This window comes from Dipodomys ordii, unplaced genomic scaffold (genome assembly GCF_000151885.1).
Source record: "Dipodomys ordii isolate 6190 unplaced genomic scaffold, Dord_2.0 Scaffold155, whole genome shotgun sequence".
In the NCBI taxonomy this organism is placed as follows: domain Eukaryota; kingdom Metazoa; phylum Chordata; class Mammalia; order Rodentia; family Heteromyidae; genus Dipodomys; species Dipodomys ordii.
Window position 1 is genome coordinate 2,436,111 of NW_012267371.1, and position 23,373 is coordinate 2,459,483.

Genomic DNA, 23,373 nt, shown 5'->3' on the forward strand with positions numbered 1-23,373 from the left:
CTGAACTCTGGGCCTGGGCGCTGTCCCTCAGCTCTTCAGCTCGAGGCTAGTGCTCTACCACTTGAGCCACAGCACCACTTCTGGCTTTTTTTCCTTTTTGCTTATGTGGTGCTGAGGAATCGAACCCAGGGCCTCATGCGTGCAAGGCAAGCACTCTACCACAGAGCCACCTTCCCAGCCCTCACCCTTAGTATTTCTAAGACTGGTGCTCTACCACTTGAGGCCCAGCTCTACTTCTGACTTTTTGCTGGTTAATTAAAGAGTCCCATGAATTTGTCTGCTCAGGCTGGTTTTGAACCAGCATCCTCAGATCTCAGCCTGCTAAGTAGTTAGGATTACAGGTGTAAGCCACCAACATTCGGCTCTTAGTTCTCTTCTTTAACAAATGTCTTTCCTCTCAGGGGCTGAAAATGTACTGAAGCGCATGACCATCATTGGAGTGATCCTCAGTTTTAGGGCCATGGTCCAAGAAGGACTTCGAGAGGTGAGGAGTGGAATTGGCAAGGATTCCCATTGTCCCTATGGGTAGGCTTTGCATCAGAAGTAGAGGGAAGGACTGGGAAACAGTGAGGAGAAGCAGATGAATAGGGAAGAGGTCCTATGGAGAGGTCAGTTGAGGGACCTGGAGACATCAGAAGACAGTGTTTTTTTTTTTAATTTTTTTATTTTGGTGCAGGTCCTGGGGCTTAAACTTAGGACTTGGGCAATATCCCTGGGCTTTTTTTTTTTCTCTCTCTCTCAAGGCTAGTGTTCTATCATTTGTGCCACAGCTACACTTTTGGCTTGTTAGTGGTTAAATTGGAGATAAGACTCTCACTGACTTTCCAGCCCTTCAAACTATAATCTTCAGATCTCAGCCTCCTGAGTACCTAGGATTATAGGCATGAGCCACCAGTGCCGGGCTCCTTTCTTTGTTTCTTTCTACTTGTTTTTGAAGGTGTTGGATATTGTCCTGTGGACTCAAACATTTTCTCTCTTTCCAGGTTTTCTCCTCTCACTGCCCATTTCTTATGGGCCCCATTGAGTGCCTGAAGGAGTTTGTCACTCCAGACACAGACATGAAGGTATGGGGTACAAAGTGGGATCAGGTTAGGAGATTTGTTGTGGAAAATTTATGTCACTGAAACCATGTAAAGGAGACAGAACTCTGAAAAACTCTGCAGGAAGTTGGGCACTTGGTGGCTCACTTCTGTAATCCTAAAACATGTAATCCCAGAAGGCTAAATTATGAAGATTGAGGTTTGAAATCAACCCGAGCAGACAATTTTGAAAGACTCTTATTAACCAGCAAAAAAAATCTGTAACTGAAGGCATGGCTCAAGTGGTAAAGTGCTAGTGCAAGTGCTAGTCAAACACTGAGTGGGGCTGTCTCATGCATGAGTGTGTCTCACGCCTGTAATTCTAGCCACTCAGGAGGCTGAAATCTGAGGTTTGCAGTTTGGAACCAGCCCAGGCAGAAAAGTCTATAAGACTCTTATCTCCAATAAACTACTCAAAAAAGCCAGAAGTGGTGCTGTGGCTCAAGTGGTAGAGTGCCAGCCTTGAGCACAAAGAGGCTCAGGGACAGCACCTAGGCTCTGAGTTCAAGCCCCAAGACCTGCAAAAAAAAATAGAGACAGAAAAAGAAAGGAAGCTGGGAAGCCATAGAGAGTACAAAGAAAAGTGGGGAGCCCTGTGAGGCTTGAGAAAACATTCCTGGATTACAAGGGTTGAGATCTAGGGTAGAATCTGTAAGCTTTCACCCAAAATGAGCACTCAGTACATTAGATGCCAAGTTCTGTGCAAATAGGTCCCCTATTTATAAGATTTGTTCCTTCTATTCCTATCCATTGCCTTCCCACTTTCCTTTCTTTTCCTTATTTTTCCTCAAACTTTCTGGTCCCCTATGTCTGTGTCACCTGTCTTGGGCTCCTTTGCTACAGAAGAGGGATTAAGGGTAAAGGGCTTCTATGGGCAACCTGGGTTGATTGTCCATGCCCCCACGTTTTTGTATGTGTGTGGCAATTCTGGGCTGGATCTCAGGACCTGAACACTCTTCCTATGCTTTTTTGCTCAAGGCTGACACTCTAGTACTTGAGCCATATCTCTACTTCCAGCTTTGTGCTTGTTAACTGGAGATTAGAGCCCCATGGAGTTTTCTGCCCAGGTTGATTTAGGACTAACATCCTCAAATCTCAGCTTCTGGAGTAGCTAGGATTTACAGGCGCGAGCCGCTTGGCACCTGGCCTGCCTTTCTCCACACTTCTATACACACATTTGAGTCAGCCTGTCTTTTAATCATCTGGAGCAAGCAAGCATGTTATAGGAAATGTAGCCAAAGCCTGGAGATAAGATCCTGCCAGTGATGGGCAGGCGACTTCTCTTATGACTGATTCCTTTAAAGGAGAGAGGTCTCGATGCTAGGGACTGGTGAGAAGGAAGAATTAAAGTTAGCTGTTAAGAAGCACCTCCTTCCTTACCCTGGGAATAAAAGAGGTATGAAGTTCACCCCCTCTATCTGCCTGAAACCATCTGAAAATGAGATAATCAGGAGGCCTTGAGGGGCTGTGCTGGTTGGCTGCCCTCTTGAATGGTCTTTGACTTGATGCTGAGCCTGCATTTCTGGCTGCTGCTGCTGTTGAGGCTGAGTGCTCCTGCCTGTCAGGAGCTTGTCTAGCTGACATCTCTTGGACAGCTCCAGTCTTTAGGCTCTGCTTGCCTGTGAAAGTAAGCAGGTGGGGGTAGAGAAAGGGTAGGGATAGCCTATACTTTTGAGTTTCTATTATTGCCTTAGAGGCCTGAGAAAATTAGAAGAATGTCGAGCTCTGGTTGGTCACGCCTGTAATCCTAGCTGTGAAGAAGGCTGAGATCTGAGGATCATGGTTCAAAGCCAGCCTAGGCAGCAAAGTCCATGAAGCTCTTATTTCCAATTGACTACCAAAAGGCCAGAAGTAGAGCTGCAGCTCAGATGGTAGAGTGCCAATCCTGAGAAAGCACGAACAGAGCCCACGCCCTGAGTTCAAGCCTCTAGGACTCGCACATACAAAAAAAAAAATAGATTACAGGGGTTGGAGACAGCTTAGATGGTAGAGTACCCGCCAATGAGTGAAAGTGTCAGATGTGGAGTGCAAGTCCCTGTCTCAGACAAAATAAAGGAATAAAAGAGAAAAAAATAAATTCAGAGAGAAATTAACATCTTTTCAAACATCTCTTTCCATTCTGACCATGACACTGCAGGTCAGGTCCTGGTCCTGGTTCTTGATCTGCTTCACCAAAGGTGGAGCAAACAGAATCATCTGGGTCAGAGGAGATTTGAATCTTGAAGGGCAGGGAAGAAGGTGGCTAAGGTTTGGCTTCTGTTTCAGTATCATGGGCAAATATGTATGGGTGTGGTAATGTCTGTGGGATTCTCTGAGTAGGATGTGCTACTTAGTTGTCCAGTATTGGGACAATTGTCCTTGTTTTCGCTGATCATTTTAGTGTGTGTGTGTGCACATGTGCGTGCATGTGCATGTGTATGCCAGTCCTGGAGCTTCAACTCAAGGCCTGAGCAGTGTCCCCTTAGCTTTTTGCTCAAGGCTGGCACTCTACCAGTTGAGCCACAGCACCACTTCTGGCTCTTTGGTGCTTAATTGGAGATAAGAGTCTTATGCACTTTTCTGCCCAGGCTGACTTGGAATCTTGATCCTCAGATCTCAGCTTCCTGTGTAGCTAGGATTACAGACATGAACCCACCAGTGCCTGGCTATCTACAGTTTCACATATGAGAAAACTGAAGCTTGAAGTGGTTATGTAACTTTTAGCTAAAGTTATTTATTTAATAAGGGGTATTGTTAGGATTTGAAGCCAGATCTGTCTCACTTCAATGCTACCTTCTCCCTTTACTAGGCCATGGTATTAAAACAATTAGAATCTTTTTGATGAAATAAGACTTCTGTCTTGATTCTTCTCTGAAAAGTTAGCCGATATCAAGTGCTAGGTGTGTTCAGTGCTTGGTTGGTGGGACTAGAGATGTGTTTAGTTTGAAGTAATCAAGGGAAGCCAGCACAAAGAGGAGATTTGAATTAAGCTTGAGGAATAAGTAGCAGGGAGCAAAGTACTCTAGAGAGAGGCAAGGGTATGAGCTTAACTATGAGAACAAAGAAAAGAAAAGAAAGAAAAAGGATCTTGGAGACAGTGACTTCGTGGACTGAATTCAACATTTAGGGAAATAAGACTGAAACTAAACTTTTATTATAGAGGATAACGAATACCAAGCTAAATAATTTTCCTCCCTTGCAGGCTAAGGAGAATCTGTGAAAGAAATATCTAGTAAACAAGGGTAACATACTGAGAGTTTCAAATCTATGATTCAGGAATCCTGGCTACTTGTAGCTTCTGCCAACCAATTCTCTCCTGGGATTTTCCTCCAATCTTTTTTTTTTCTTCTTCTTTTTCTACTAGGTGACCCTGAGTGTCTTTGAACTGGCCTCTGCTGCAGGGGTGGGCTGTGACATTGACCCAGCCCTGGTGGCTGCCATTGCCAATTTGAAAGCTGGTAAGATAGGGGAAGAGGATAACGGAAGATTTGTGCCCTATTTTGGGGTGGGAAAATGTTATGTCAAAAAAGGCTTGACTTGAGATTGTGATCCAGAGGATATAACTGGGAAATAAGGAAAGACCTAAACTGTATATCCTAACATCTAGAACATAATCATAGAGGTGATTTAAGTTCCTCTTCAAGTTCCAGTCAACTCATCTACTAATTGGTTAAAAGCTGTTTTAACCAGGCTCATACCTGTAATCCTAGGAATTCAGCCAGGCATAAGACTCTCGTCTCTAATTAACCAGCAAAAAGCTGGAAGGGGAGGTAGTAGAGCACCAGTCTTGAGCCAAAAAGCTAAGGGACATTGCCCAGGCCCTGAGTTCAAATGCCACTACCAGCATAAAAAAAACAAACAAACACCCAGAAAAACAAAAAGTATTTCTGGCCAGGTGCTGTTGGCTCAGGCTTGTAATCCTAGCTACCTAGGAGGCTGAGATCTGAGGAGCAAGGTTCAAAGTCAGCTGGAGCAAAAAAGTTGGTGAGATTTTTTAAAATCTCTGATTAGCTACCAATCCAGAAGTAGAGGTATGGTTCAAGTGGTAGAGTGCTGTCCCAGAGCAAAAAAGCTCAGGCCTGGTCCAAGTGGTAGAGCGCTGGCCTAGAGAAAAGAAGCTCAGGCCTTGAGTTCAATCCCTAGGACTGGCCAAAAACAAACAAACAAAAAGTATTCCTGAGTGAGACACCAGATATACAAGGGAACTTACCTGGTTGGGGAAATAAGATTAATGCAAATGAATCAATGAGAGAGCAAGATAGTATATGATTTCACGCTAAGTTGTATAGTATAGTATCTAAGTTCCCTAGAATGATCCTGTGCTCCTCCCTCCCACATAACACTTTGACACTCTCTGATCCTTCTCCAGGCTCAACTTGTCTCTTCTAAGTTCCCTTACACATTTCTCCTCATTAGCATATTCATACTTATACATATCCAAAAGATGATAGAACTCAGTGGCTGGTTAAAACCTTCAGAATTGCCAGATTCACGTTTTTTTTTTTTTTCTCCCTACTTGGTTAGTGAGAAGCCTTTCAATCCTTCACCTCTCCATTCCTTTGGGCAGCTGACAGGTGTCCTAGGACTGTACATCAGCAGAGGTCTTGGCTAGGAGTTTTGCCCTCCAGGACTCAGGTGCTCAATATAAATATATGCTAGTCCTGCCACCTCTAGAAATAAGAACTTGTTATAGTACTTGATAAAGCATTTTATCATTTAGTAATAATTCTGCAGAATAAGACTCCTGCAGAAGGTAATTCCTGTTCATCGGCCTCTTCCTCCTCCTCCTCTTCCTTGTTACTATTATTATTATTTTACTGTGCCAGTACTTGGGCTTGAATTTAGGGCCTTGAAATCATACTTTTTTTGCTTAAGGCTGGTGCTCTACCACTCCTCCACTTCCAGCCTTTTTATGCTTAATTGGAAATAAGGGTCTCCTGGACCTTTCTGCCTGGGCTGACTTTTTTTTTTTTAATTTTTTTTTAAATTTTTTTTTATTTTATTTGTGAAAATACTGTACAGAGGGGTTACAATTGCATGGGCAGGATAATGCGTACATTTCTTACCAAGCATTGCAGCCTCCTCCTTTGTTTACCCTTCACATCACTTCCCAGCCTCCCCCCCTCCCCCCATCCCAATCCTTGTCCTTCCCCCCCCCCCCCCCCCCCCCCCCACCGACGTTGTAAAGTTCGTTTTGGACATGACAACTAGTACTTCTCATTGTTGCATCAGGTCCACCTGTATCCTTAAACAACTGGTTTTTCCCCATCTCCTCCACAAGTTATACTGACATCAAATATAGTGAAAGCAGGGGTTATACTATGGGGGAGGGACATACAAAGCAACAAAGAGATAATCTTATAAATTCGTTAGAAACACATGCATGAAAGAAAAAACATTAAAATACATATCTAAGGGTTCATTTTCCTGACATCACATTATCTGACCTTTTCCGCTTGACTCATACATATACTAGATATTGCAAATAAGGGAAACCATGGGACCTATGTTTCTTTGGGCTTGGCTTACTTCACTTAATATAATTTTTTCCAAGTTTTTCCATGGGGCAATGTCAATCTTTCTGATGGAGGCATAGAATTCCATTGTGTATATATACCACATTTTCTTGATCCATTCATCTACTGAGGGGCATCTGGGTTGGTTCCATTACAGGATGGAATAGGAGAAAGCCTAGGTCTCCTTGGCTCAGGCCGAAATTTTTTGAATCGAGACCCAGAAACACAACAAATCAAAGAAAGGTTGGACAAATGGGACTGCATAAAGTTGCAGAGCTTCTGCAGGGCAAATGACATAGCTAGCAAGATCAATAGAAAGCCCACGGATTGGGAGAAGATCTTTACTAGCCATACAACAGACAAGGGTCTCATATCTAAAATATACTTGGAACTCAAAAAATTAAACCCCCCAACAACAAATCCTCAAAGAAACAACTGCCCAATAAATAAGTGGGCGAAAGACTTAAAGAGAAACTTCTCTGAAGAAGAAAGAAGGATGGCCAATAGACACATGAAGAAATGTTCAACATCCCTAGCCATAAAAGAAATGCAAATCAAAACAACATTGAGATATCACCTCACCCCAGATAGAATGGCAAAAATCAAGAACTCTAATAACAACAGATGCTGGAGGGGATGTGGCCGGAGGGGACCTTTCTTGCTTTTTTGTGGGAATGTAAACTAGTCCAACCACTTTGGAAAGCAGTATGGAGGTTCCTCAAAAGACTTCACATAGAACTCCCCTACGACCCAGCAATCCCACTTTTGGGCATTTACCCAAATGCTTACAAACAAGACCACACTAAAGCTACCAGCACAACTATGTTTATTGCAGCATTATTTACCATAGCTAAGATATGGAACCAACCCAGATGCCTGGGCTGACTTTGGAATGGAATTTTCAGCTTTCAGTCTCCCGAGTAGCTAGGATTACAGGCAGGAGCCACTGCTAACTAGCTGACCTTCCCTCATTTTCCCCCTTTTCCTGTTTCCCTCTCCCCAGACAGCTCCTCTCCTGAAGAAGAGTATAAAGTGGCCTGCCTGCTGTTAATCTTTGTTGCTGTTTCCCTCCCACTCCTTGCTACTGACCCTTCTTCTTTCTACAACATTGAGAAGGATGGTAAGAAAGGAGCAGGCTGAGAGACCAGTGTTCTTTCAGCATCTCCTGGGGGGGATGGTGGGGGAGAATGGGTTCATGACACCTGGAACTTGTGATTCACCCATAAATTCTGTTTCTAAAAAACCACTTGAGAATGATCTACGAGTAAAATTCAATTCCAGTAAAATGTCATAGGAATATTCTTCCTCTAATCTCCAAATGTCATCTAATTCTTTTAGTGTTTAAATAGGGGTGGCCCAGACTGAAAAAAAAATTAATTACTAAGTGGGATCAGCCTACAGTGTCCCCCTTGGTCATTTCCTAAATCTCTTCACCTCTCTCTTTATAATAACCTAGGTTACAACAACAATATCCACTGCTTAACTAAAGCCATCATCCAGGTGTCAGCTGCCCTCTTCACGCTGTATAACAAGAACATTGAAACTCACCTAAAGGAATTTCTGGTGGTGAGTGGTTCTAGATGTATAAGGGATAGAAGATTTCAAAGGGCTGGAATTAGTTTGACTTAAATCCTTTTTAAGTCAATGAGCTTTGGAGTCTAACCTCCCACCTAATTCATTCAGTAAACAGTGAGAGGCTACTTTGTGGAAAGGCAGGAGCTTATTCTAAATTCCCTGACAGCTGGTGTTTGAGTCTCTGCTGAAATGCTTGGAAAGATCATTGGACAAAGAAATGAGAAAAATCTGACAGGCGCCTGGGCTCATACCTATAATCCTAGCTACTCAGGAAGCTGGGATCTGAGGAGCGATGTTCAAAGCCAGCCCAGGCAGGAGTCTTCAATTAAAGAGCAAAAAAGCTGGACGTGGAAGTGTAACTTAAGTGTTAGAGCACTAGCTTTGCACAAAAAAAGCTCAGGAACAGCATCCAAGCCCTGGGTTCAAGCCCTATTCTGGCACGGGGGACGGGGGGGGGGGGGGGGGGGGAGGAGAAGGGGGGGAAGAGAGAAACAGAGAGAGGCAGAGAAAGAGAGGGAGAGAGAGAGGTAGGGAGGGAGGGAAAGAGGAAGGGAGAGAGAGAAGAAAAAAGAAAAATCTGAGTTTTGCCACTATGAACCTGTATGATCTCTGGAGAGTCAAACTTGGAGCCTCAGTTTTCTCACTTATAAATGAGGGAGATTAAACTTAATTCATGATTCATCATTTTGATGTGCATCAGAATGTACTGGAGAGCTTGTTAAAATAGACTCCTGATCTTTACCCCAGACCTGCTGAATTAGAATCCATGTTTCTGACTTAGCCTCCACAGTATCAGCTGTACGTTAAAGTTAAAGAGACACTGAATTTTATAATCTATAAGGACCTTTGCCGGGCACTGGTGGCTCATATCTGTAATCCTAGCTACTCAGGAGGCTGAGATCTGAGGATCGAGGTTCGAAGCCAGCTCCGGCAGAGAAGTCTCCCATGAGACTCTTATCTCCAATTAACCAATCAAAACCCAGAAGTGGTGCTGTGGCTCAAAGTGGTGGAGCATAGGCCTTGAGCAGAAGAGCTCAGGGCTAGTGCCCAGATACCTAGTTCAAACCCCACAACCACCAAAAAAAAAAAAAAAAAAAAAAAGCATATTTCCAACTCTATGCTGAGTCAATGACCAGTTTTCAAACTTTCTGGTAAATCAGAATCTCTTGGGGAATTAATATTGGTTTGCATTTCCAACAAGTTCCCAGTTAATAATGCTCTTTGTATCTTGGGATCTTAGCTTTAAGGACTTAGGACTGGAGTTTACAGTCAGCTAGTCAGCCCATTTCACTGTAGAATATGTCTGTTTGAACAAATGGTTTAAAAATGGTTTTTAGCTGAAGTTTGACTCCCTGTAACTATCACCATTGATCTTAGTCTTGCCTCTGGAAAAACATAGAATAAAAAATATATCCTTCCATAGTTGAAAGAGGCCATACAGTTTTCATTGTAAATCCTCCATAGAGCAATCCTGACAATACACTTCTGACATAGGGTCTATTGCCCAGTGCCTGCTCAGCAATTGGGACCGGATTCCTTTGTAAAGCTGATTCTCATTTTCCTCCCTCCAGAAAGGAATAGTAGATTACATTGTTCTTTCAGATTGTTATACCCTGATTCTATCAGGGATAGTATTGTTGCTGTGGGTTGGTGAAAAGTATCTATTGGCTCTGAATAGCTTAAACATTAAGGAAGCCTCATACCAGATCTCTAAGATGGTGTGAGAAGAGACATTTTACTCCTTTCCCTTTAAGCTCATTTGTTTGCTAAATGCAGGTAACCTGGGCCTGGAATATGACTCACATTTCTTCTTCTCTCTTTGATCTGTTGGGGGCCTGGAGGTGAATGGAGATGACAGCCACTTGGGAGTTGACAGGAGGAGAATACCAAGAGCACTGTGTCTGAATCAGAGGCCCAGCTCTGGCTCTAAGTGGAGTGAGGAGTCAGCTGTAAACAGCTTATGACAGGGGTGCCTGGAGGCTGCCTAGGAAAAAAGAGATTAATCTCCTGGCACACAGTATCACCAGCCTTTGTTCTAGTTTTTGTTTTTTTTTCCCCTACCCCTTGTGACCTGGGCAGAATCTCGTCTTCACTGGCAGGCCAGTTGGAACCAGGCTGGTTTGTAGGCTATGTATGCGTCTGAAACCTACGGGACTTGCCACTTTGTCACCCTGGGAGTCTTCACAAGTGAACCGCTGAGCACTTCTTAACTCCTCCTTAATCTTTTCTGAACTTTCTGTAGCCTGAGGCTGTCCTATTCTGACCTCCATAAAAATCTGCTTCTTTATAAATGCTTCCCTTACAGGTGGCCTCTGTCAGCCTTTTGCAGCTGGGCCAGGAGACTGACAAGCTTAAGACCAGAAATCGGGAATCCATTTCTCTGCTCATGCGCCTGGTATGTATCTTGTTTAAGCTGATCTGGGAAAGAGAGGAGAGGAGAGCAGGAGACTCCTTTTTAGGGTCTTTGGGTCTCTGCCATCATCATCACTTAAAAGTACTAACTAGGGACTTAATTCTGCCTCATCTTCTGTCCTTCTCTTGCCGAACATTTTAGATGTTTCTAAAGAAAACATTTAGACTTGTTCTAGAATCCCAGAGTAGAGTGTTTAATGACTGCTTTGCGGGACTTCTCTGAAGGATGGGAAGGGGACAGCTGTGTCCGTATTTGTGACTGCCTGTCCAGCATGCATTTGGTTTTACTTGACAGCTTCCTACCCCTATATTTCTTATCTTTAAAGGTACTCTGAAGAGAGTACTGGACAGCATGGAGTAGTACTGGAAAGGTTTGGAGGCGGGGCTCCCAAGAGGGAAGTGATTTTAGCTATAGGGCACAGAGGCTGGTGGGTCAAGAATTAAGCAGTTTCTGAGATCTCTCCTCTTTGCTTCCCAACCTATGGGCTTGTCTCTGCTTTGGCAGAAAGTTCCGGGAATTCTGACTCAGCTGACTTTTAAACCTTTTCCCCATCATGATCCTGTTTCCTTCTTCACTGGCTTACTCACTCCTGATCTGAGCCTGAGTCTTCAGGTTGGGACCACATTTAGATGTGGACAGAAGATGCTCCTGCCCTGGGCTCATTTTGGAGGTTCTCTTCTTGCAGTCCTCTGGTGTAGAGTCAAGGATATGCCCACCGGGAGCCTGTGTCCTACCTCAATACCGCATTACTAGATATTGGAGGTCCTACTATTCTCCTGCCACCTGCCACAATTCTCACCAGGCCACTTTTGCAGGCCCGGTGCGGAACTTCTTCCCCAAGTCCATTCTACAAAGACAGATCAGTGTCAGAGGATATGTGGCTGGAGTTTAGATGTGCAAGCAGGGAAATCCATATGTGCATACGAAACCCCTCAAAGTAGGAGTGAGATGAGAAGGGGTCTGAGCTAAAGCTAGTTTCCTCTTTTATCTTCTTTTGGTGCTGATCTATGAGTCGTCTAAGAATTCTTAATTTAGACCCAAGTTTCTATGAAATTACAAAGGTTGAAAGATAGAACCTTATGGTTTAATCTCTCTCTCTCTCTCTTTCATTCCCTCTCTCTCTTAAGTCACATGAGATATAGACCTCCATTTTTATTCTTGGCCGAGGGCCCAGAAATGTTAGACTCCCTAACATGTTGGGATTCCCTCCAGGTCCCCCTTCTAATAAATATTCTGGCCTGATTGGTATCTATGGCTCAGTTTCTCGAGCTAGAAAATGACCTGGGCTGATTAAGGATTAAGATAGAGGAGAGGCTGAGCGCTGGTGCTTACATGAGGTCTGAGGATCACAGTTCGAAGCCATCCTGGGCAGTAAAGTCTGTGAGACTCTTATCTCCTATTAATGACCAAAAATATTATCTTCAACTAACTACCACAAATGTCTGGAAGTGGAGCTGTGGCTCAAGTAGTAGAGTGCTACGCTTGAGCATAAAAGCTCAGGGACAGTGCCCAGTACCTGCAAAAAAAGAAAAAGAAAAAAAAGAAGAGATGGAGGAGAGGATGGAGACATAGTATGGATCTATGCCTGTATGTATGTGTATGTATGTGTGGAGGAGTTATGTGATGAGGGTTTGGGGGCTGAGTATATACATGAGAATAGAAGGAGGGCAGATGCCAGAAGTGGGCCAGGTGGAGAACAACGTTTGGACCAGCGTTTTATAATTGTGTAAAGGGGAAAGGGTGACTTGATTGTTTTTTGAGAGAGAGAAGAGATTACTCTGTAGCCAAGGCTGAACGCAACCTCATTATCCTCCCACCTCAGCCTTCCGATGCTGGGATTACAGGTGCATGCACCACTATACCATGTTCTTTATCCACATAGGTGGAGTGATTAGAATTAATGAGACAGTATGTATGAAAGTGCATGGTTTACTTGATCTTAGCCTAACAGTAGATGTAGTAGTACCCATTGTCTATCAATCCTTTTTCTGGATGATTTAGACATTGCCTTCCTTTTCTTTCTTTCTTCCTTCCTTTCTCTCTCTCTCTCTTTCTTTCTTTCTTTCTCTTTCTTTCTTTCCTTTGCCTTGCCTTCCTCCTTTTCTCTCTCCTTCCTCCCTTCTCTCTCTCTCTCTCTCTCTCCCTCTCCTTCCCTCCCTCTCCTCTCTTCTCCTCTTCTGCCTTTTCTGCACACATTGGGGCTTGAACTCAAGGACAGGGCTCTTGCTTAGCTTTTTCTCTCAAGGCTAGTGCTCTACCACTTGAGCCACACCTGTACTTGTACTTTTTGCTAGTTTATTGGAAATAAGAGTCTCACGGACTTTCCTACCCTGGTCAGTTTTGAACCATAGATCCTCAGATTTCAGCCTCCTGAGTAGCTAGTTTACAGGCAAAGGACCCCCACTCCAGGCCCCCACTTTCCAGTGCCCCGCTACCATTTAGGCAACTTTTACCTCTGGTAATTCTTTTTTTTTTTTTGGTCGGTCGTGGGGCCTGAACTCTGGGCCTGGGTGCTGTCCCTCAGCTCTTCAGCTCAAGGCTGGTGCTCTACACTTGAGCCACAACACCACTTCTGGCTTTTTCTGCTTATGTGGTACTGAGGAATTGAACCCAGGGCCTCATTCATGCAAGGCAAGCACTCTACCACTGAGCCACCTTCCCAGCCCACCTAGGGTAATTTGAACTGCCATTCAACTCCAGTCCCTCTGCTTTGACTGCCACCCCAACCTCAGCTGTAAGGTATGAGAAAGTATCTGCCCTGAGGGCCTTCACATAGGCCTGCAGAGGTAGAAGCAGAGGTAGGAGGTGAAGATTAGAGGGACTAGCTGCTACAAAGCAATTTAAATGCAAATATTTTCACACAGAAATTGGAAATGGCTGGAGGGGAAGAAGCTGTATTCTGAGTTAAAAGTCTATTTGTCTAGCCCTAAATTCTGGCCGGCACTTATCTCCCTGGGGTTGGGTGGGGGAGTCTTCCTATCTTTTCTGTCAAGCTTAGGCAGTGTCAATTGCAATGTTGCCAACCTGTTCCTGGCATGAGTTCCCTAGGAGAATTGGCTCTCTCAGAGGACCATGCACTCTTTTCTTTTCTTTTTCTTTTTTTGTGCGGTGCTGGTATTAGAATTTGAACTCACTTGTTACTTTTTTTTTTTCTTTCAAGGCTAGCACTCCACCACTTGAGCCACATCTCCACTTCCAGCTTTTTGATAGTTAATTGGAAATAAGAGTCTCATGGAGTTTCCTGCTCTTTCTGCCTGGACTGGCTTTGAACCAGAATCCTCATATCTCAGCTTCCTGAGTAGCTAAGATTACAGGCATGAGCCATTGGCACCTGGCAGGGTAGTGCACACTTTGATATGAGAGTCATACTTGATCCTGACACTTAGTCCAGTACTTCCAATTTATTGGAACCTTACGAAAAGAGAGGGGAGATGAGATACAACTCAAGGTCTCTAAGTTATATGAGTAGATTTGGAACCAGAACCTAAGTTGTTCCCCCTGCCCCCTCCTCCTCCACCATCATTACCTCCTCCTCCTCCTCCTCCTTGACTTGAACTCAGGGCCTGGGCTCTGTCCCTTAGCTTTTATGCTCAAGGCTAACACTCTACTACTTGAGCCACAGATATATTTCCAGTGTTTTTCTGATTAATCAGAGTCTCACAGATTTGTCTGCTTAGACTAACATCCAACCTCAGTCCTCAGATCTCAGCCTCCTGAGTAGCAATGATTACAGAAATGAGCCATGGGCACCTGGCCTCAGAACCTAAGGTTTTTGGCCTCTACTCAAGTATCATTTCTATTACCATAAACTTCTGCAAGTTAGGAGCCCTTGAGACTTGGTGGAGAATAGGAAATCAGGGCTGTGGGTCCTTTCTGAAATCATCCCTCATTTCCCTGAACCTGCATGTAGAGGAGCTGTGAGTAAGGAGGCTTGGGGCTGAGCAAGGAGCTTTGTCACCAAAGCTTAGCTTTAGGTTTGCTGGCAGATTTCCTTTCTTTCCAGGCTGCAGTATCTGCTCCTCTGAGGCCAATGTGTGTATTGAATGTGCATGTATTTGAGAACAGCAAAATATTACTAGTGTAAAACTTGAAGGGACTTCAGAGAGAGACATAACAAAAACATGTTCAAGTAGGTAGGATCGATTCTCTTTCCTTAGTGGATTTTTCCAACTTGAAATACCTGACATCACTGGGGAAGCTATCTATGGGAATGCTCAGAGGATGTAATCTTTCCCTCTGGAGCAGTTTTTGTCCTGTAACCTTTTGGGGTGAGATACTGAAGGATAGGAAATACACCCTGTTTCTTTCTCAGATATGGAGACGACCCTCCCCCCACTCCCCGCCCTGTACTGGTTTATGCTGCTTTGTCCTCTTCACATCCCTACTCTTAGTCTTACTAAGGCATCCTGATTTCTCTTCCCGCTTGGCTGTGGGAGCTGCTGGGTTTACCATAGAACACAAGCTTCTAATTAAACTAATTAATCATGCCTGCTCCTTTATGTACCATCCTTACTGTTCCCCAAGTGTTGTACTGAGAGAGGGAGGAGCTGGAGGCCCAGTGCAAGAGGGCTCTTGTGGATTCCAGACCTCTCTTCCTTGGCCTGCAGTGGCGATTGTTTCTCTGGCTGCAGAGCTGTGTAATTAGCTCCTCTCTCCATCTTTACCTACATCTGTGCTTCACTCTCATGTATGATTTAGTATCCAGAGCAGGAGAGAATTGGGTTGCCTGGCTGTTAGAACAGTGGTGTTATTATTATCTATATTCTTTCTATTTCTAATTCTGTGTCCTTCATATTAGCTTTGACAAAGTGGATAGGGTCCATTGTCATTGTCTTCTAGGAGCCACATCAGGGGAAGGAGGGAGTGAGAACTGGGACTTGGGAGCCCTGAGCACTTATTACACTTTCTAAGGGCTGGAGAGAGTCCAGGAACTGCATGAAGAGGAGCTGAGTTATTACAGATTTGTGTCCTACTGGAACTTCTCATCTCTTGGTGCTGTCTGTTCCAGGTGGTGGAGGAATCATCCTTCCTGACCCTTGACATGCTGGAGTCCTGTTTTCCTTATGTCCTGCTACGAAATGCCTATAGGGAGGTATCTCGGGCCTTCTACCTGAACCGGGTGCCGGCCATTCCCCACTGAAGGGCCCACCTTGGACCTACCTACCTAGACCTACGCCTGAATAGAAGCTATGATCATTTTCCTCAAAGGGGATGGGGGTGGGGTGGGCCACTAAGGAGAGGGAGAAGAAGAGAGGGAGAGGGAGAGGGAGGAAGGGAGGGAGGGAGGAGAGAGACAGAGAGAGGGAGAGAGAGAGAGGTAGAGAGAGGGGGAGGAGGAAAGGGAGAGGGAGGGGGAGAGGGAAAGGGAAGAGCCAGGAGCTACAGCTGATGACCAGTTATATGGTAGCACAATCCAGGGCTGAGAAAGGGTAGAGAAGTAGGGAAGGCCAGGGCCATGGAGGATAGTTCATGGATGGGCCACATTTGTGAATTTTTACCATGAAAAAAACTGAGTGACCTATAAACGTATTTCTCTGGTGACTAGAGCTTGAGCTCTGATAGGCATGGGTCTCTCCGACCTTCATCACTATTCTAGGATAATGCTGGCGGGCAGAGATGATCAATCATCATATTAAACCATAATGAGCTTATAATCCTCCCTCTGGAGCTGCTATTGTCTCCTGCACATTCATTAGGACGATTATCTCCTCTCTTCCTTTTCCAAATGTGTTCAGCAAACATTCAGCCTGCTTCTACTGCAGAAAACCTGCAAAAGGACCCCTCTTCTCCTTTATGGGGCTCATCTGGTACCTCCAACTTGACTACACTTCCCACAGGGGCAGGGAGGAAGTGCCCACTGTAGAGTTTAACTGTCCACCTGTTCTCCTGCCCTGTGTGGGTAATGAGTGTGTTCAATGAGTGTGTGCTCTCACTTGCCTGCCTTTTTGTTGCTTGTGTCTGTTGCTTGAACTCAGGGTCTGGGTGCTGCCCCTGAGCTTTTTTGCTCAAGGCTAGTGCTCTCCCACTTGAGCCACATTTCTAGTTCTGGCTTTTTGCTGGTTAACTGGAGATAAGAGTCTCCAAGACTTTCCTGCCTGCATTGGCTTTGAACCGAGATCCTCAGATTGCAGCCTCCTGAGTGGCTGGGATTATAGGCACAAACTAGCAATGCCAACTCCCTTCTCTTTGAGCAAAGTGGCAGTCTAAAGCAATCCTAGTGATGTGGCCCAGATTCATATGGACTTTCCCTCCTACCATATTTGGGGGTACACTTCTCTCCTGTTTGGAGGGAGTATTTTAACCCCCAATCCCCTTGTCAGCCTGAGTACAGCTGTTGCTCCAGGCAGGGATTTCTCTGGTAGATCTTAAATTTCACAAACCTCATTAGGTTGTAGGGCCCTGGGAGTAGGTGTTCTTGAGGGAGTACAAGCTGTTTCAACTTAACCCTTTTCTGCACTAATTAGAATTTCAAGTGTCACAGAGCCTGGGGCATTGAGATAGCACTAAACTAGGTTTAGTTAACTCTGTGGCAGGAAACAGTGGTCCCATCCGTCACTCTTCTCTCCACAGCCAGGGTGGACCAGAGCAACAGATTATGTGTGTCATAGGTTCAAAGTGGTCAGAATGGGCAAATATAATTAGCTAGTTGATTAATTAAGGTCAGGTCTGTACTTTCATGATGAAAAGGAAGTCATTCTTGGCTTTCTGCAAAACCATCCGGTCCTCATTAAACTAATTTGATAGCTGTTTGGGTGGGTTTTTCTCCCCCCTCCCTCTCTCTCTGTATTTTTCCAGACCTTGGATTAGTTACTACTTTCTTGACTTGGCACCCATAATCAACACACGTTTTCTTCTTAGCAACAACTGTCTGGATAGAAGCAACAGTGAATCTGGCTTCATGCTTCAGCTAATCGTCCTTCCTAGCTATGGAAAGGACATGACGTTCTAAGGAGTGATTCAGTGTCAGGCCTCCTGAGACCAAAGCTTGCTAGTGCATTCGATCAGGAAGAGAAGGCTTAGAAGGATCTGATCAGCGACCCACCACTCTTTCTTTCTCTTAAGTCAGTGTCTTGTTGAAATAGCTCAGGCTGGCCTTTAGTGGACAATCCTATTGCCTCAGTCTCCTGAGTGCTGGAATAAGAATTGTGTACCACTACACTCAGCTGATCCTACACCCTTGTATCTTCTGCTTGGTTCTACTTCTTCCATATGTGTGGGGAACTACTCACATTCACCCTTCCAGCAAATAAGACAAGTTATGCAGGGGGATGGAGTGGTAGACATATTCTTTTCTTATAGTTTATTTGGTTTGAGATGAAGTCTTCGGTTGCCTAGGCTGGTCTCGAACTCATGAGTTAAAAAGTGATCCTCTTGCCCTAGCATTCTGGATAGTTGGAGCTACAAGCATGAACCATCATGTCTGACTGATAACCTTTATTGAGATATTTAACTCACACTTGTAAGGAATAATACAGAAAGATTTATAATTTTCAGTTTCCATCAATGGAAGCATCTCACAGAACCATAGTACACGATCACAAGTAGGAGAGAGATATTGATATAATCCACTGATCTTCAGATGTCCCAGTTTTACTGATACTCGTCTCACTGCTCATGTGTTTTTAGCTCTGTGCAGGTTTGTAGATTTATGTATGTTATCACCACACTCAAGAGACAGAGCAGTTACATTGTCACAGGGACCCCATACCCAAGTCTCTCCTCCAACCCCCTTCTCCTAAATGTTGTGACTTGATATAATGTGTTTTCATAAGCATGTAATCATACACACATATTTACCTGCCACCACTTATACTTTTCCAAAATGTTATTTCCATTTTTAATAGTAATTCTGTAAGATAGCCTGGGAAAGCCTTTTTATTTCAGGTTAGGAAACCAGCTCAGTGACATTAATTAAATGAGTTAATGAAAATCACATGGTTAGCAGGAAAACTAGAACTAGGATCCAAGTGGATCCTAGATTTTCTACTTGACTGGGAAAGAAAAAGACTATTTTTTTTTGCTGGTGGGAGGGGGCAGGGGGGATTGCTGGTACTGGAGCTTGAACTCAGGGCCTAGTGGCCTTGATTCACTTTTTGTTCAAGGTTGGTACTCTACCACTTGACCCATATATCCACTTCTGGCTTTTTGCTGGTTAAGTGGAGTTAAGACTCTCATGGACTTTTCTGCCCAGGTTAGATTCAAATCTTGATCATAAGATCTCAGCCTCCTGAGTAGCTAGGACTATAGGTATGAGTTACCTCTGCCTGATGAGACTGCCTATTTATAAAAGAAGAGGTGATGAGGGTTCAGACAGCTTTTACCACTTAGGACAGAAGGTGGACACAGAGAGAATGGACGGATGAGATAACAAGGGCCCATCTGTACTTCCAGTAACTTCACCTCCTGGTCAAGGATCCAAGACTTCTTGCAGCCTGGACATAATCAGTTATGAACTGTTTTGCTCTCAGACTCCCCCATCTTTGTTTAGTGCCCCTCCCCTCTCAAACAAACAAACAACCTGAGGAAGCTGGACACACACACAAACACACACACACACACACACACACACAGCAACACCTCAATCTCAACAGGCTCCCCTATACCTGGAATTCTACTTCTGCAGCTCTCCCATTTCCTGAAGCTCCATAGTCTTCATAAATGGGCCCCTTTACCTGGCACCGGTTGCTTACACCTGTAAGCCTTGCTACTCAGGAGGCTGAGATTTGAGGATCCCCATTCAAAGCCAGCCTGGGTAGGAAAGTCCATGAGACACTTATCTCCAATTAACCATCAGAAAACCGGAAGTGATGCTGTGGCTCCAGTGGTAGAGCACTAGCCTTGAACTGAAGAGCTCAGGGACAGTGCCCAGACCTGGAGTTCAAGCCCCACGAACAACAACAACAACAAAAAGAAACAAAACAAAAAAACAAAACCTGAGTAATGAGTAACTGGAGAAATTGTGACCCTGATTGCTTTGTCTTGTTGGCAGAGAATAGGTTCTAGCCTCAGCATTTTCATTAGTGCAGTGTTTTCATTAAAGTCTCCATTAACTCACTTGCAGCAGTGAGATGGAATTATCCCTCCCACCAGGCCAGGGAGAGGTGCTTGCCAAGACACTATTTCCCTTGGTCAGTAGAAAGACATTGCCTCTTCTGCTATGATGTTTCATCCAGTGGGAAAGTGATGTTTTACCCAAGGCAGCCTCAAGGCTTTGTTAAGGTGTGTGGGGGCAGGGAGGGGGGGACCTAATCCTTCTCGGCATATAGCCTTGTGGGAAAGGAACAATTCCAATTTGAGCTCTAGGACCTAGAAGGGAGGCAAAGCGGTCCCAGCTAGACACAGCCTTCTAAAGCTGAACAGTGCCTCTGTTCTTCTCTAACAAAGTTTGACTTGGAGACACAGCCTAGCACATGGCTGAAATGTACTCACGTTGTTGGGGGAAGAATGTTCTTCCCATTCCTCCTCCCCCTAAGGCCTCCTGCTTCTCCTGAGTACCTGTCATCAAAAGGAGAGGAAGATGAGTTCCCCCTCAGCCCCCACACCTCACTGGGTTGTCAAGTGTTCTCCCTCCCACCCGAACAGGAAGCAGGAACAGCAGGGCCAGGTTGCAGGTTGGGGAAGGCAGAAGTTAACTTGAGCTGAGTTTGCAGCCTCAGAGAGATTGAGGAGCAGGCTTTTCTCTTGTCACTTTGGAAGGAGAGGATTGTGGGGCTGCCCCTTTAAATAGCATTCCCGTAGGAGGCAGATCACATCTATCTGTCACCTGCTGCCAAAGCATCATTTTGGGGGGGGGCTCTATCAAACTTGGAGCTTGTTGGAAGAGATCATGGGGTTAAGGGAATGAGGAGGCAGGGATTCAAAGAGGGGGCAGAGGCAGTTCAGACATGAAAAGGAGAGGAATAAGGTTGGACAGAAGGAACCTGGGGAAGGTGGAGGTGGAGAACCAGAGAGGAAAAGAGAGAAGAATGGCTGTCTTTCCAGTCTGTGAATGGAACAAATATATCCCACTCTTATCTCTTTAGAGGTTGGGTAAAGCAGAAATAGGAATGGATTGCAACAAGAGGAATGAGGTTGAGGTTTGTCTCTAGGACTGGTGACTAAAGGATGTGAAAAAGCCACAGAATGGAAAATGCACTAGAAGGGACTTGGCTCTGGCTTTGTGGCTGACTGTGGAGGATTATATTTGTGTATGTGTGTGTGTGTGTATACACATTGGGCCTTGAATTCTTCCTTAGCTTTTTTGCTTAAGGTTGGTGCTCTCTCACTTGAGCTGTATCTCCACTTCCTGAATTTTGGTTAACTTGAGATAGTCTCATATATTTTTCTGGATTTGAACTGCCATCCTTAGAGCTCAGCCTTCTGAGTAGCCAGGGTTATAGGAGAGAGCCACTGGCGTCTGGCAAGGGACTGTTTTTTTCCTGGGCTTAGTTTTCCCACTTGCTAACTGGCTGCAATTATCAGTTAGATGGCCTCCAAAGTCTCTTTTATAGATTATCCTTTTCTTAAAAATGGGTCAGGAGGATTGCATGTGTCATTGTGTTGACAAATGTTGAGAAATCCTCCTGGAAGTATGTCTCTTAGCTTTTCCCTACTTCTCCCAATTTAAATACCTATCCGAATTGGGAAATTCCTTAGCTCAAATCCTAATTTTCTAATTAGACCTCTTTAAACTGATAATTCCAATTTGTGATTCTTTCTTTCTTTTTTCTTTCTTTCTTTCCTTCCTTTCCTTTCCCTCCCTCCCTCCCTTTCTCTCTCTCTCTTTCTCTCTCTCTTTCTTTCTCTCTCTCTCTCTCTTTCTTTCTCTCTTTTTTTCTCTCTCTCTTTCTTTTGTTGTTGGTCATGGGGCCTGAACTCTGGACCTAGGTGCTGTCCCTGAGCTCTTCAGCTCAAGGCAAATGCTCTACCTCTTGAGCCACAGCACCACTTCTGGTTTTCTGGTTGTTAATTGGAGACAAACATCTCACATTCTTTTCTCCTGGCTTTGAACAATGATCCTCAGATCTCAGCCTCTTAAGTAGCTAGGATTACAGGCGTGAGCCACTGGCGCTTGGCCCAATTTGTGATTCTTTTTGTACTTTCCAGCCCAAATGATAAGTACTTTCCTTCTCCAATTGATAAGGAAGGCATTGCTCCCAATTTTTTGTAACTGATCTCTCTCTCTCTCCATATAGAGATGTCTCTATATGTATATCTGTATCTCTGTATGTATATATATGTATATAGATATCTCTATCCATCTCTATGGATATATATGGATATGGATATATATCTACATAAATATTGACATATCTATATGTATGTAGTTTTAAGTAGTTGTACAAAGGGGCTTCAGCAAATCATTTTATAAGTGTAACACATCTTGATCAATGTCACCCATTCCATTGTTTTCTCCCATGACTTCCAAATTTTGAGAACTGCATTGTGTATGAATGTGAGCAGGGTTTCAGGTGCAGTTATTTCTGGGTTGGGACTGCCCCTCTGGCTAAGAAGGGACAGTCATGTGTGCTGAAATTAGATGGACAATGGGGAAAGTCCTGATGGTTTTTCTATTTTTTTTCTCCATCGTTGACTGCTATATTTGTCTGCCTGTACTTCCCAGGAGCTGCTTCAGCTGACATATCTGCCAGATCTGAAGCCCTGACCTATGCTGGCAATTCCTTTATACTGGGAATCTCTCAGCTGTGACAGTCCATCCTCTTCCAACTGACCACTTCCCTTCTATTTTCCCTTCCTTTATTTGGGGGAAGGGATAATAATTAGAATAATTATTCTAATTAGAATAATTTCTCCTGCTCTCCCTTTCTTCCAACCTCTAAACTTTTCTTCTTTGTTTGTATGTCTATCTCTCTGTGTCTGAGACAAGAGTCTTGCTATGTAGCCAAGCTGGTCTTTGACTTGAAATCTTCCTGTCTCTATATTTCCAGAGTGCTGGGATTACAGGCATGTGCCATCTCTGAAGAATTCTTGCAATGAAAATTCACATTCTGAGTTCCTGGATTAGTGTCTGGGCTTAAATCCGGTAGTTAGTGAGCCCATCTCCATTTTTATTTGCATAAATGCTTCCGCAATGGAGAACAAAGAAATAGTAGTTGTTCCTGGGGGTCCTAGGTAGAGCCTGAGCTAGAAGAGGTTTCCTCCTGTCACACGGGGTCTGGCATTCAAATTCTAGCCCCTCATTCCACAAATGTGGAAGTAGCCACTATGTGCTGTGCTGGGCCTTTAGCCTTTAGCCTGCTTTCTCCGAAGACAGAACAAGAGGAACCGAACTGGAACAGCTGCAGGCTGGGTGGAAGAGAGCTATCAGGAATGATTTCCTGGGTGCAGTTACTGGATAGTGAGAAAAGAAGTAGGGCGGTCTGCACTGAAGAGCTTTAAACTTGAAATACCCACGGGCCAATCGGGTGTCTAGCGGCACCCTAGCCTTCTAGGGTAGGCCTTGGTAATGGAGACTGGTGAGTGGGGGTGGGGTGCGGTGGGGCAGTGTGTGTGTGTGTGTGGGGGGGGAATCGGAGCTTGAAAATGCCTGCACAAACTTCCAGCGGACCCCTTCCAAGTCAGGATCACCAGTGGGTTTTGGTCTGGCTGGGGTCACAGGGACGATGCTCCTGGAGTGGGAGACGGAACGACTCTTTCCCCTCCCACCCACTCGGGACCCACACCGCCTGCCAGGCACACGTGGATGCCTGAGCCTAGGCACCTATACAGAAACTCCAAACACACACCCAAGGGACCCAGACAGCCCCCCTCCCCCGTTCCCCCCACATCAAGCCCCACGGAGTCCCGCCCGCCTCCTGCGCCGGCACTTGCA

General features: G+C 44.7%; 1 protein-coding gene across 1 annotated transcript in view; it reads left to right on the plus strand.

Annotated features, from left to right (window-relative positions):
• Positions 1–15,811, plus strand: part of Nckap1l (NCK-associated protein 1-like) — a 57,077-nt gene extending 41,266 nt beyond the window's left edge. The window contains exons 23-29 of the mRNA XM_013032431.1: positions 402–484; positions 984–1,064; positions 4,423–4,516; positions 7,578–7,694; positions 8,031–8,140; positions 10,455–10,544; positions 15,571–15,811. Of these exons, the coding sequence (XP_012887885.1) occupies positions 402–484; positions 984–1,064; positions 4,423–4,516; positions 7,578–7,694; positions 8,031–8,140; positions 10,455–10,544; positions 15,571–15,702 (707 nt within the window). The 3' untranslated portion in view covers positions 15,703–15,811. The remainder of the gene's footprint in view (positions 1–401; positions 485–983; positions 1,065–4,422; positions 4,517–7,577; positions 7,695–8,030; positions 8,141–10,454; positions 10,545–15,570) is intronic.
• The last annotated feature ends 7,562 nt before the right edge of the window (positions 15,812–23,373 follow it).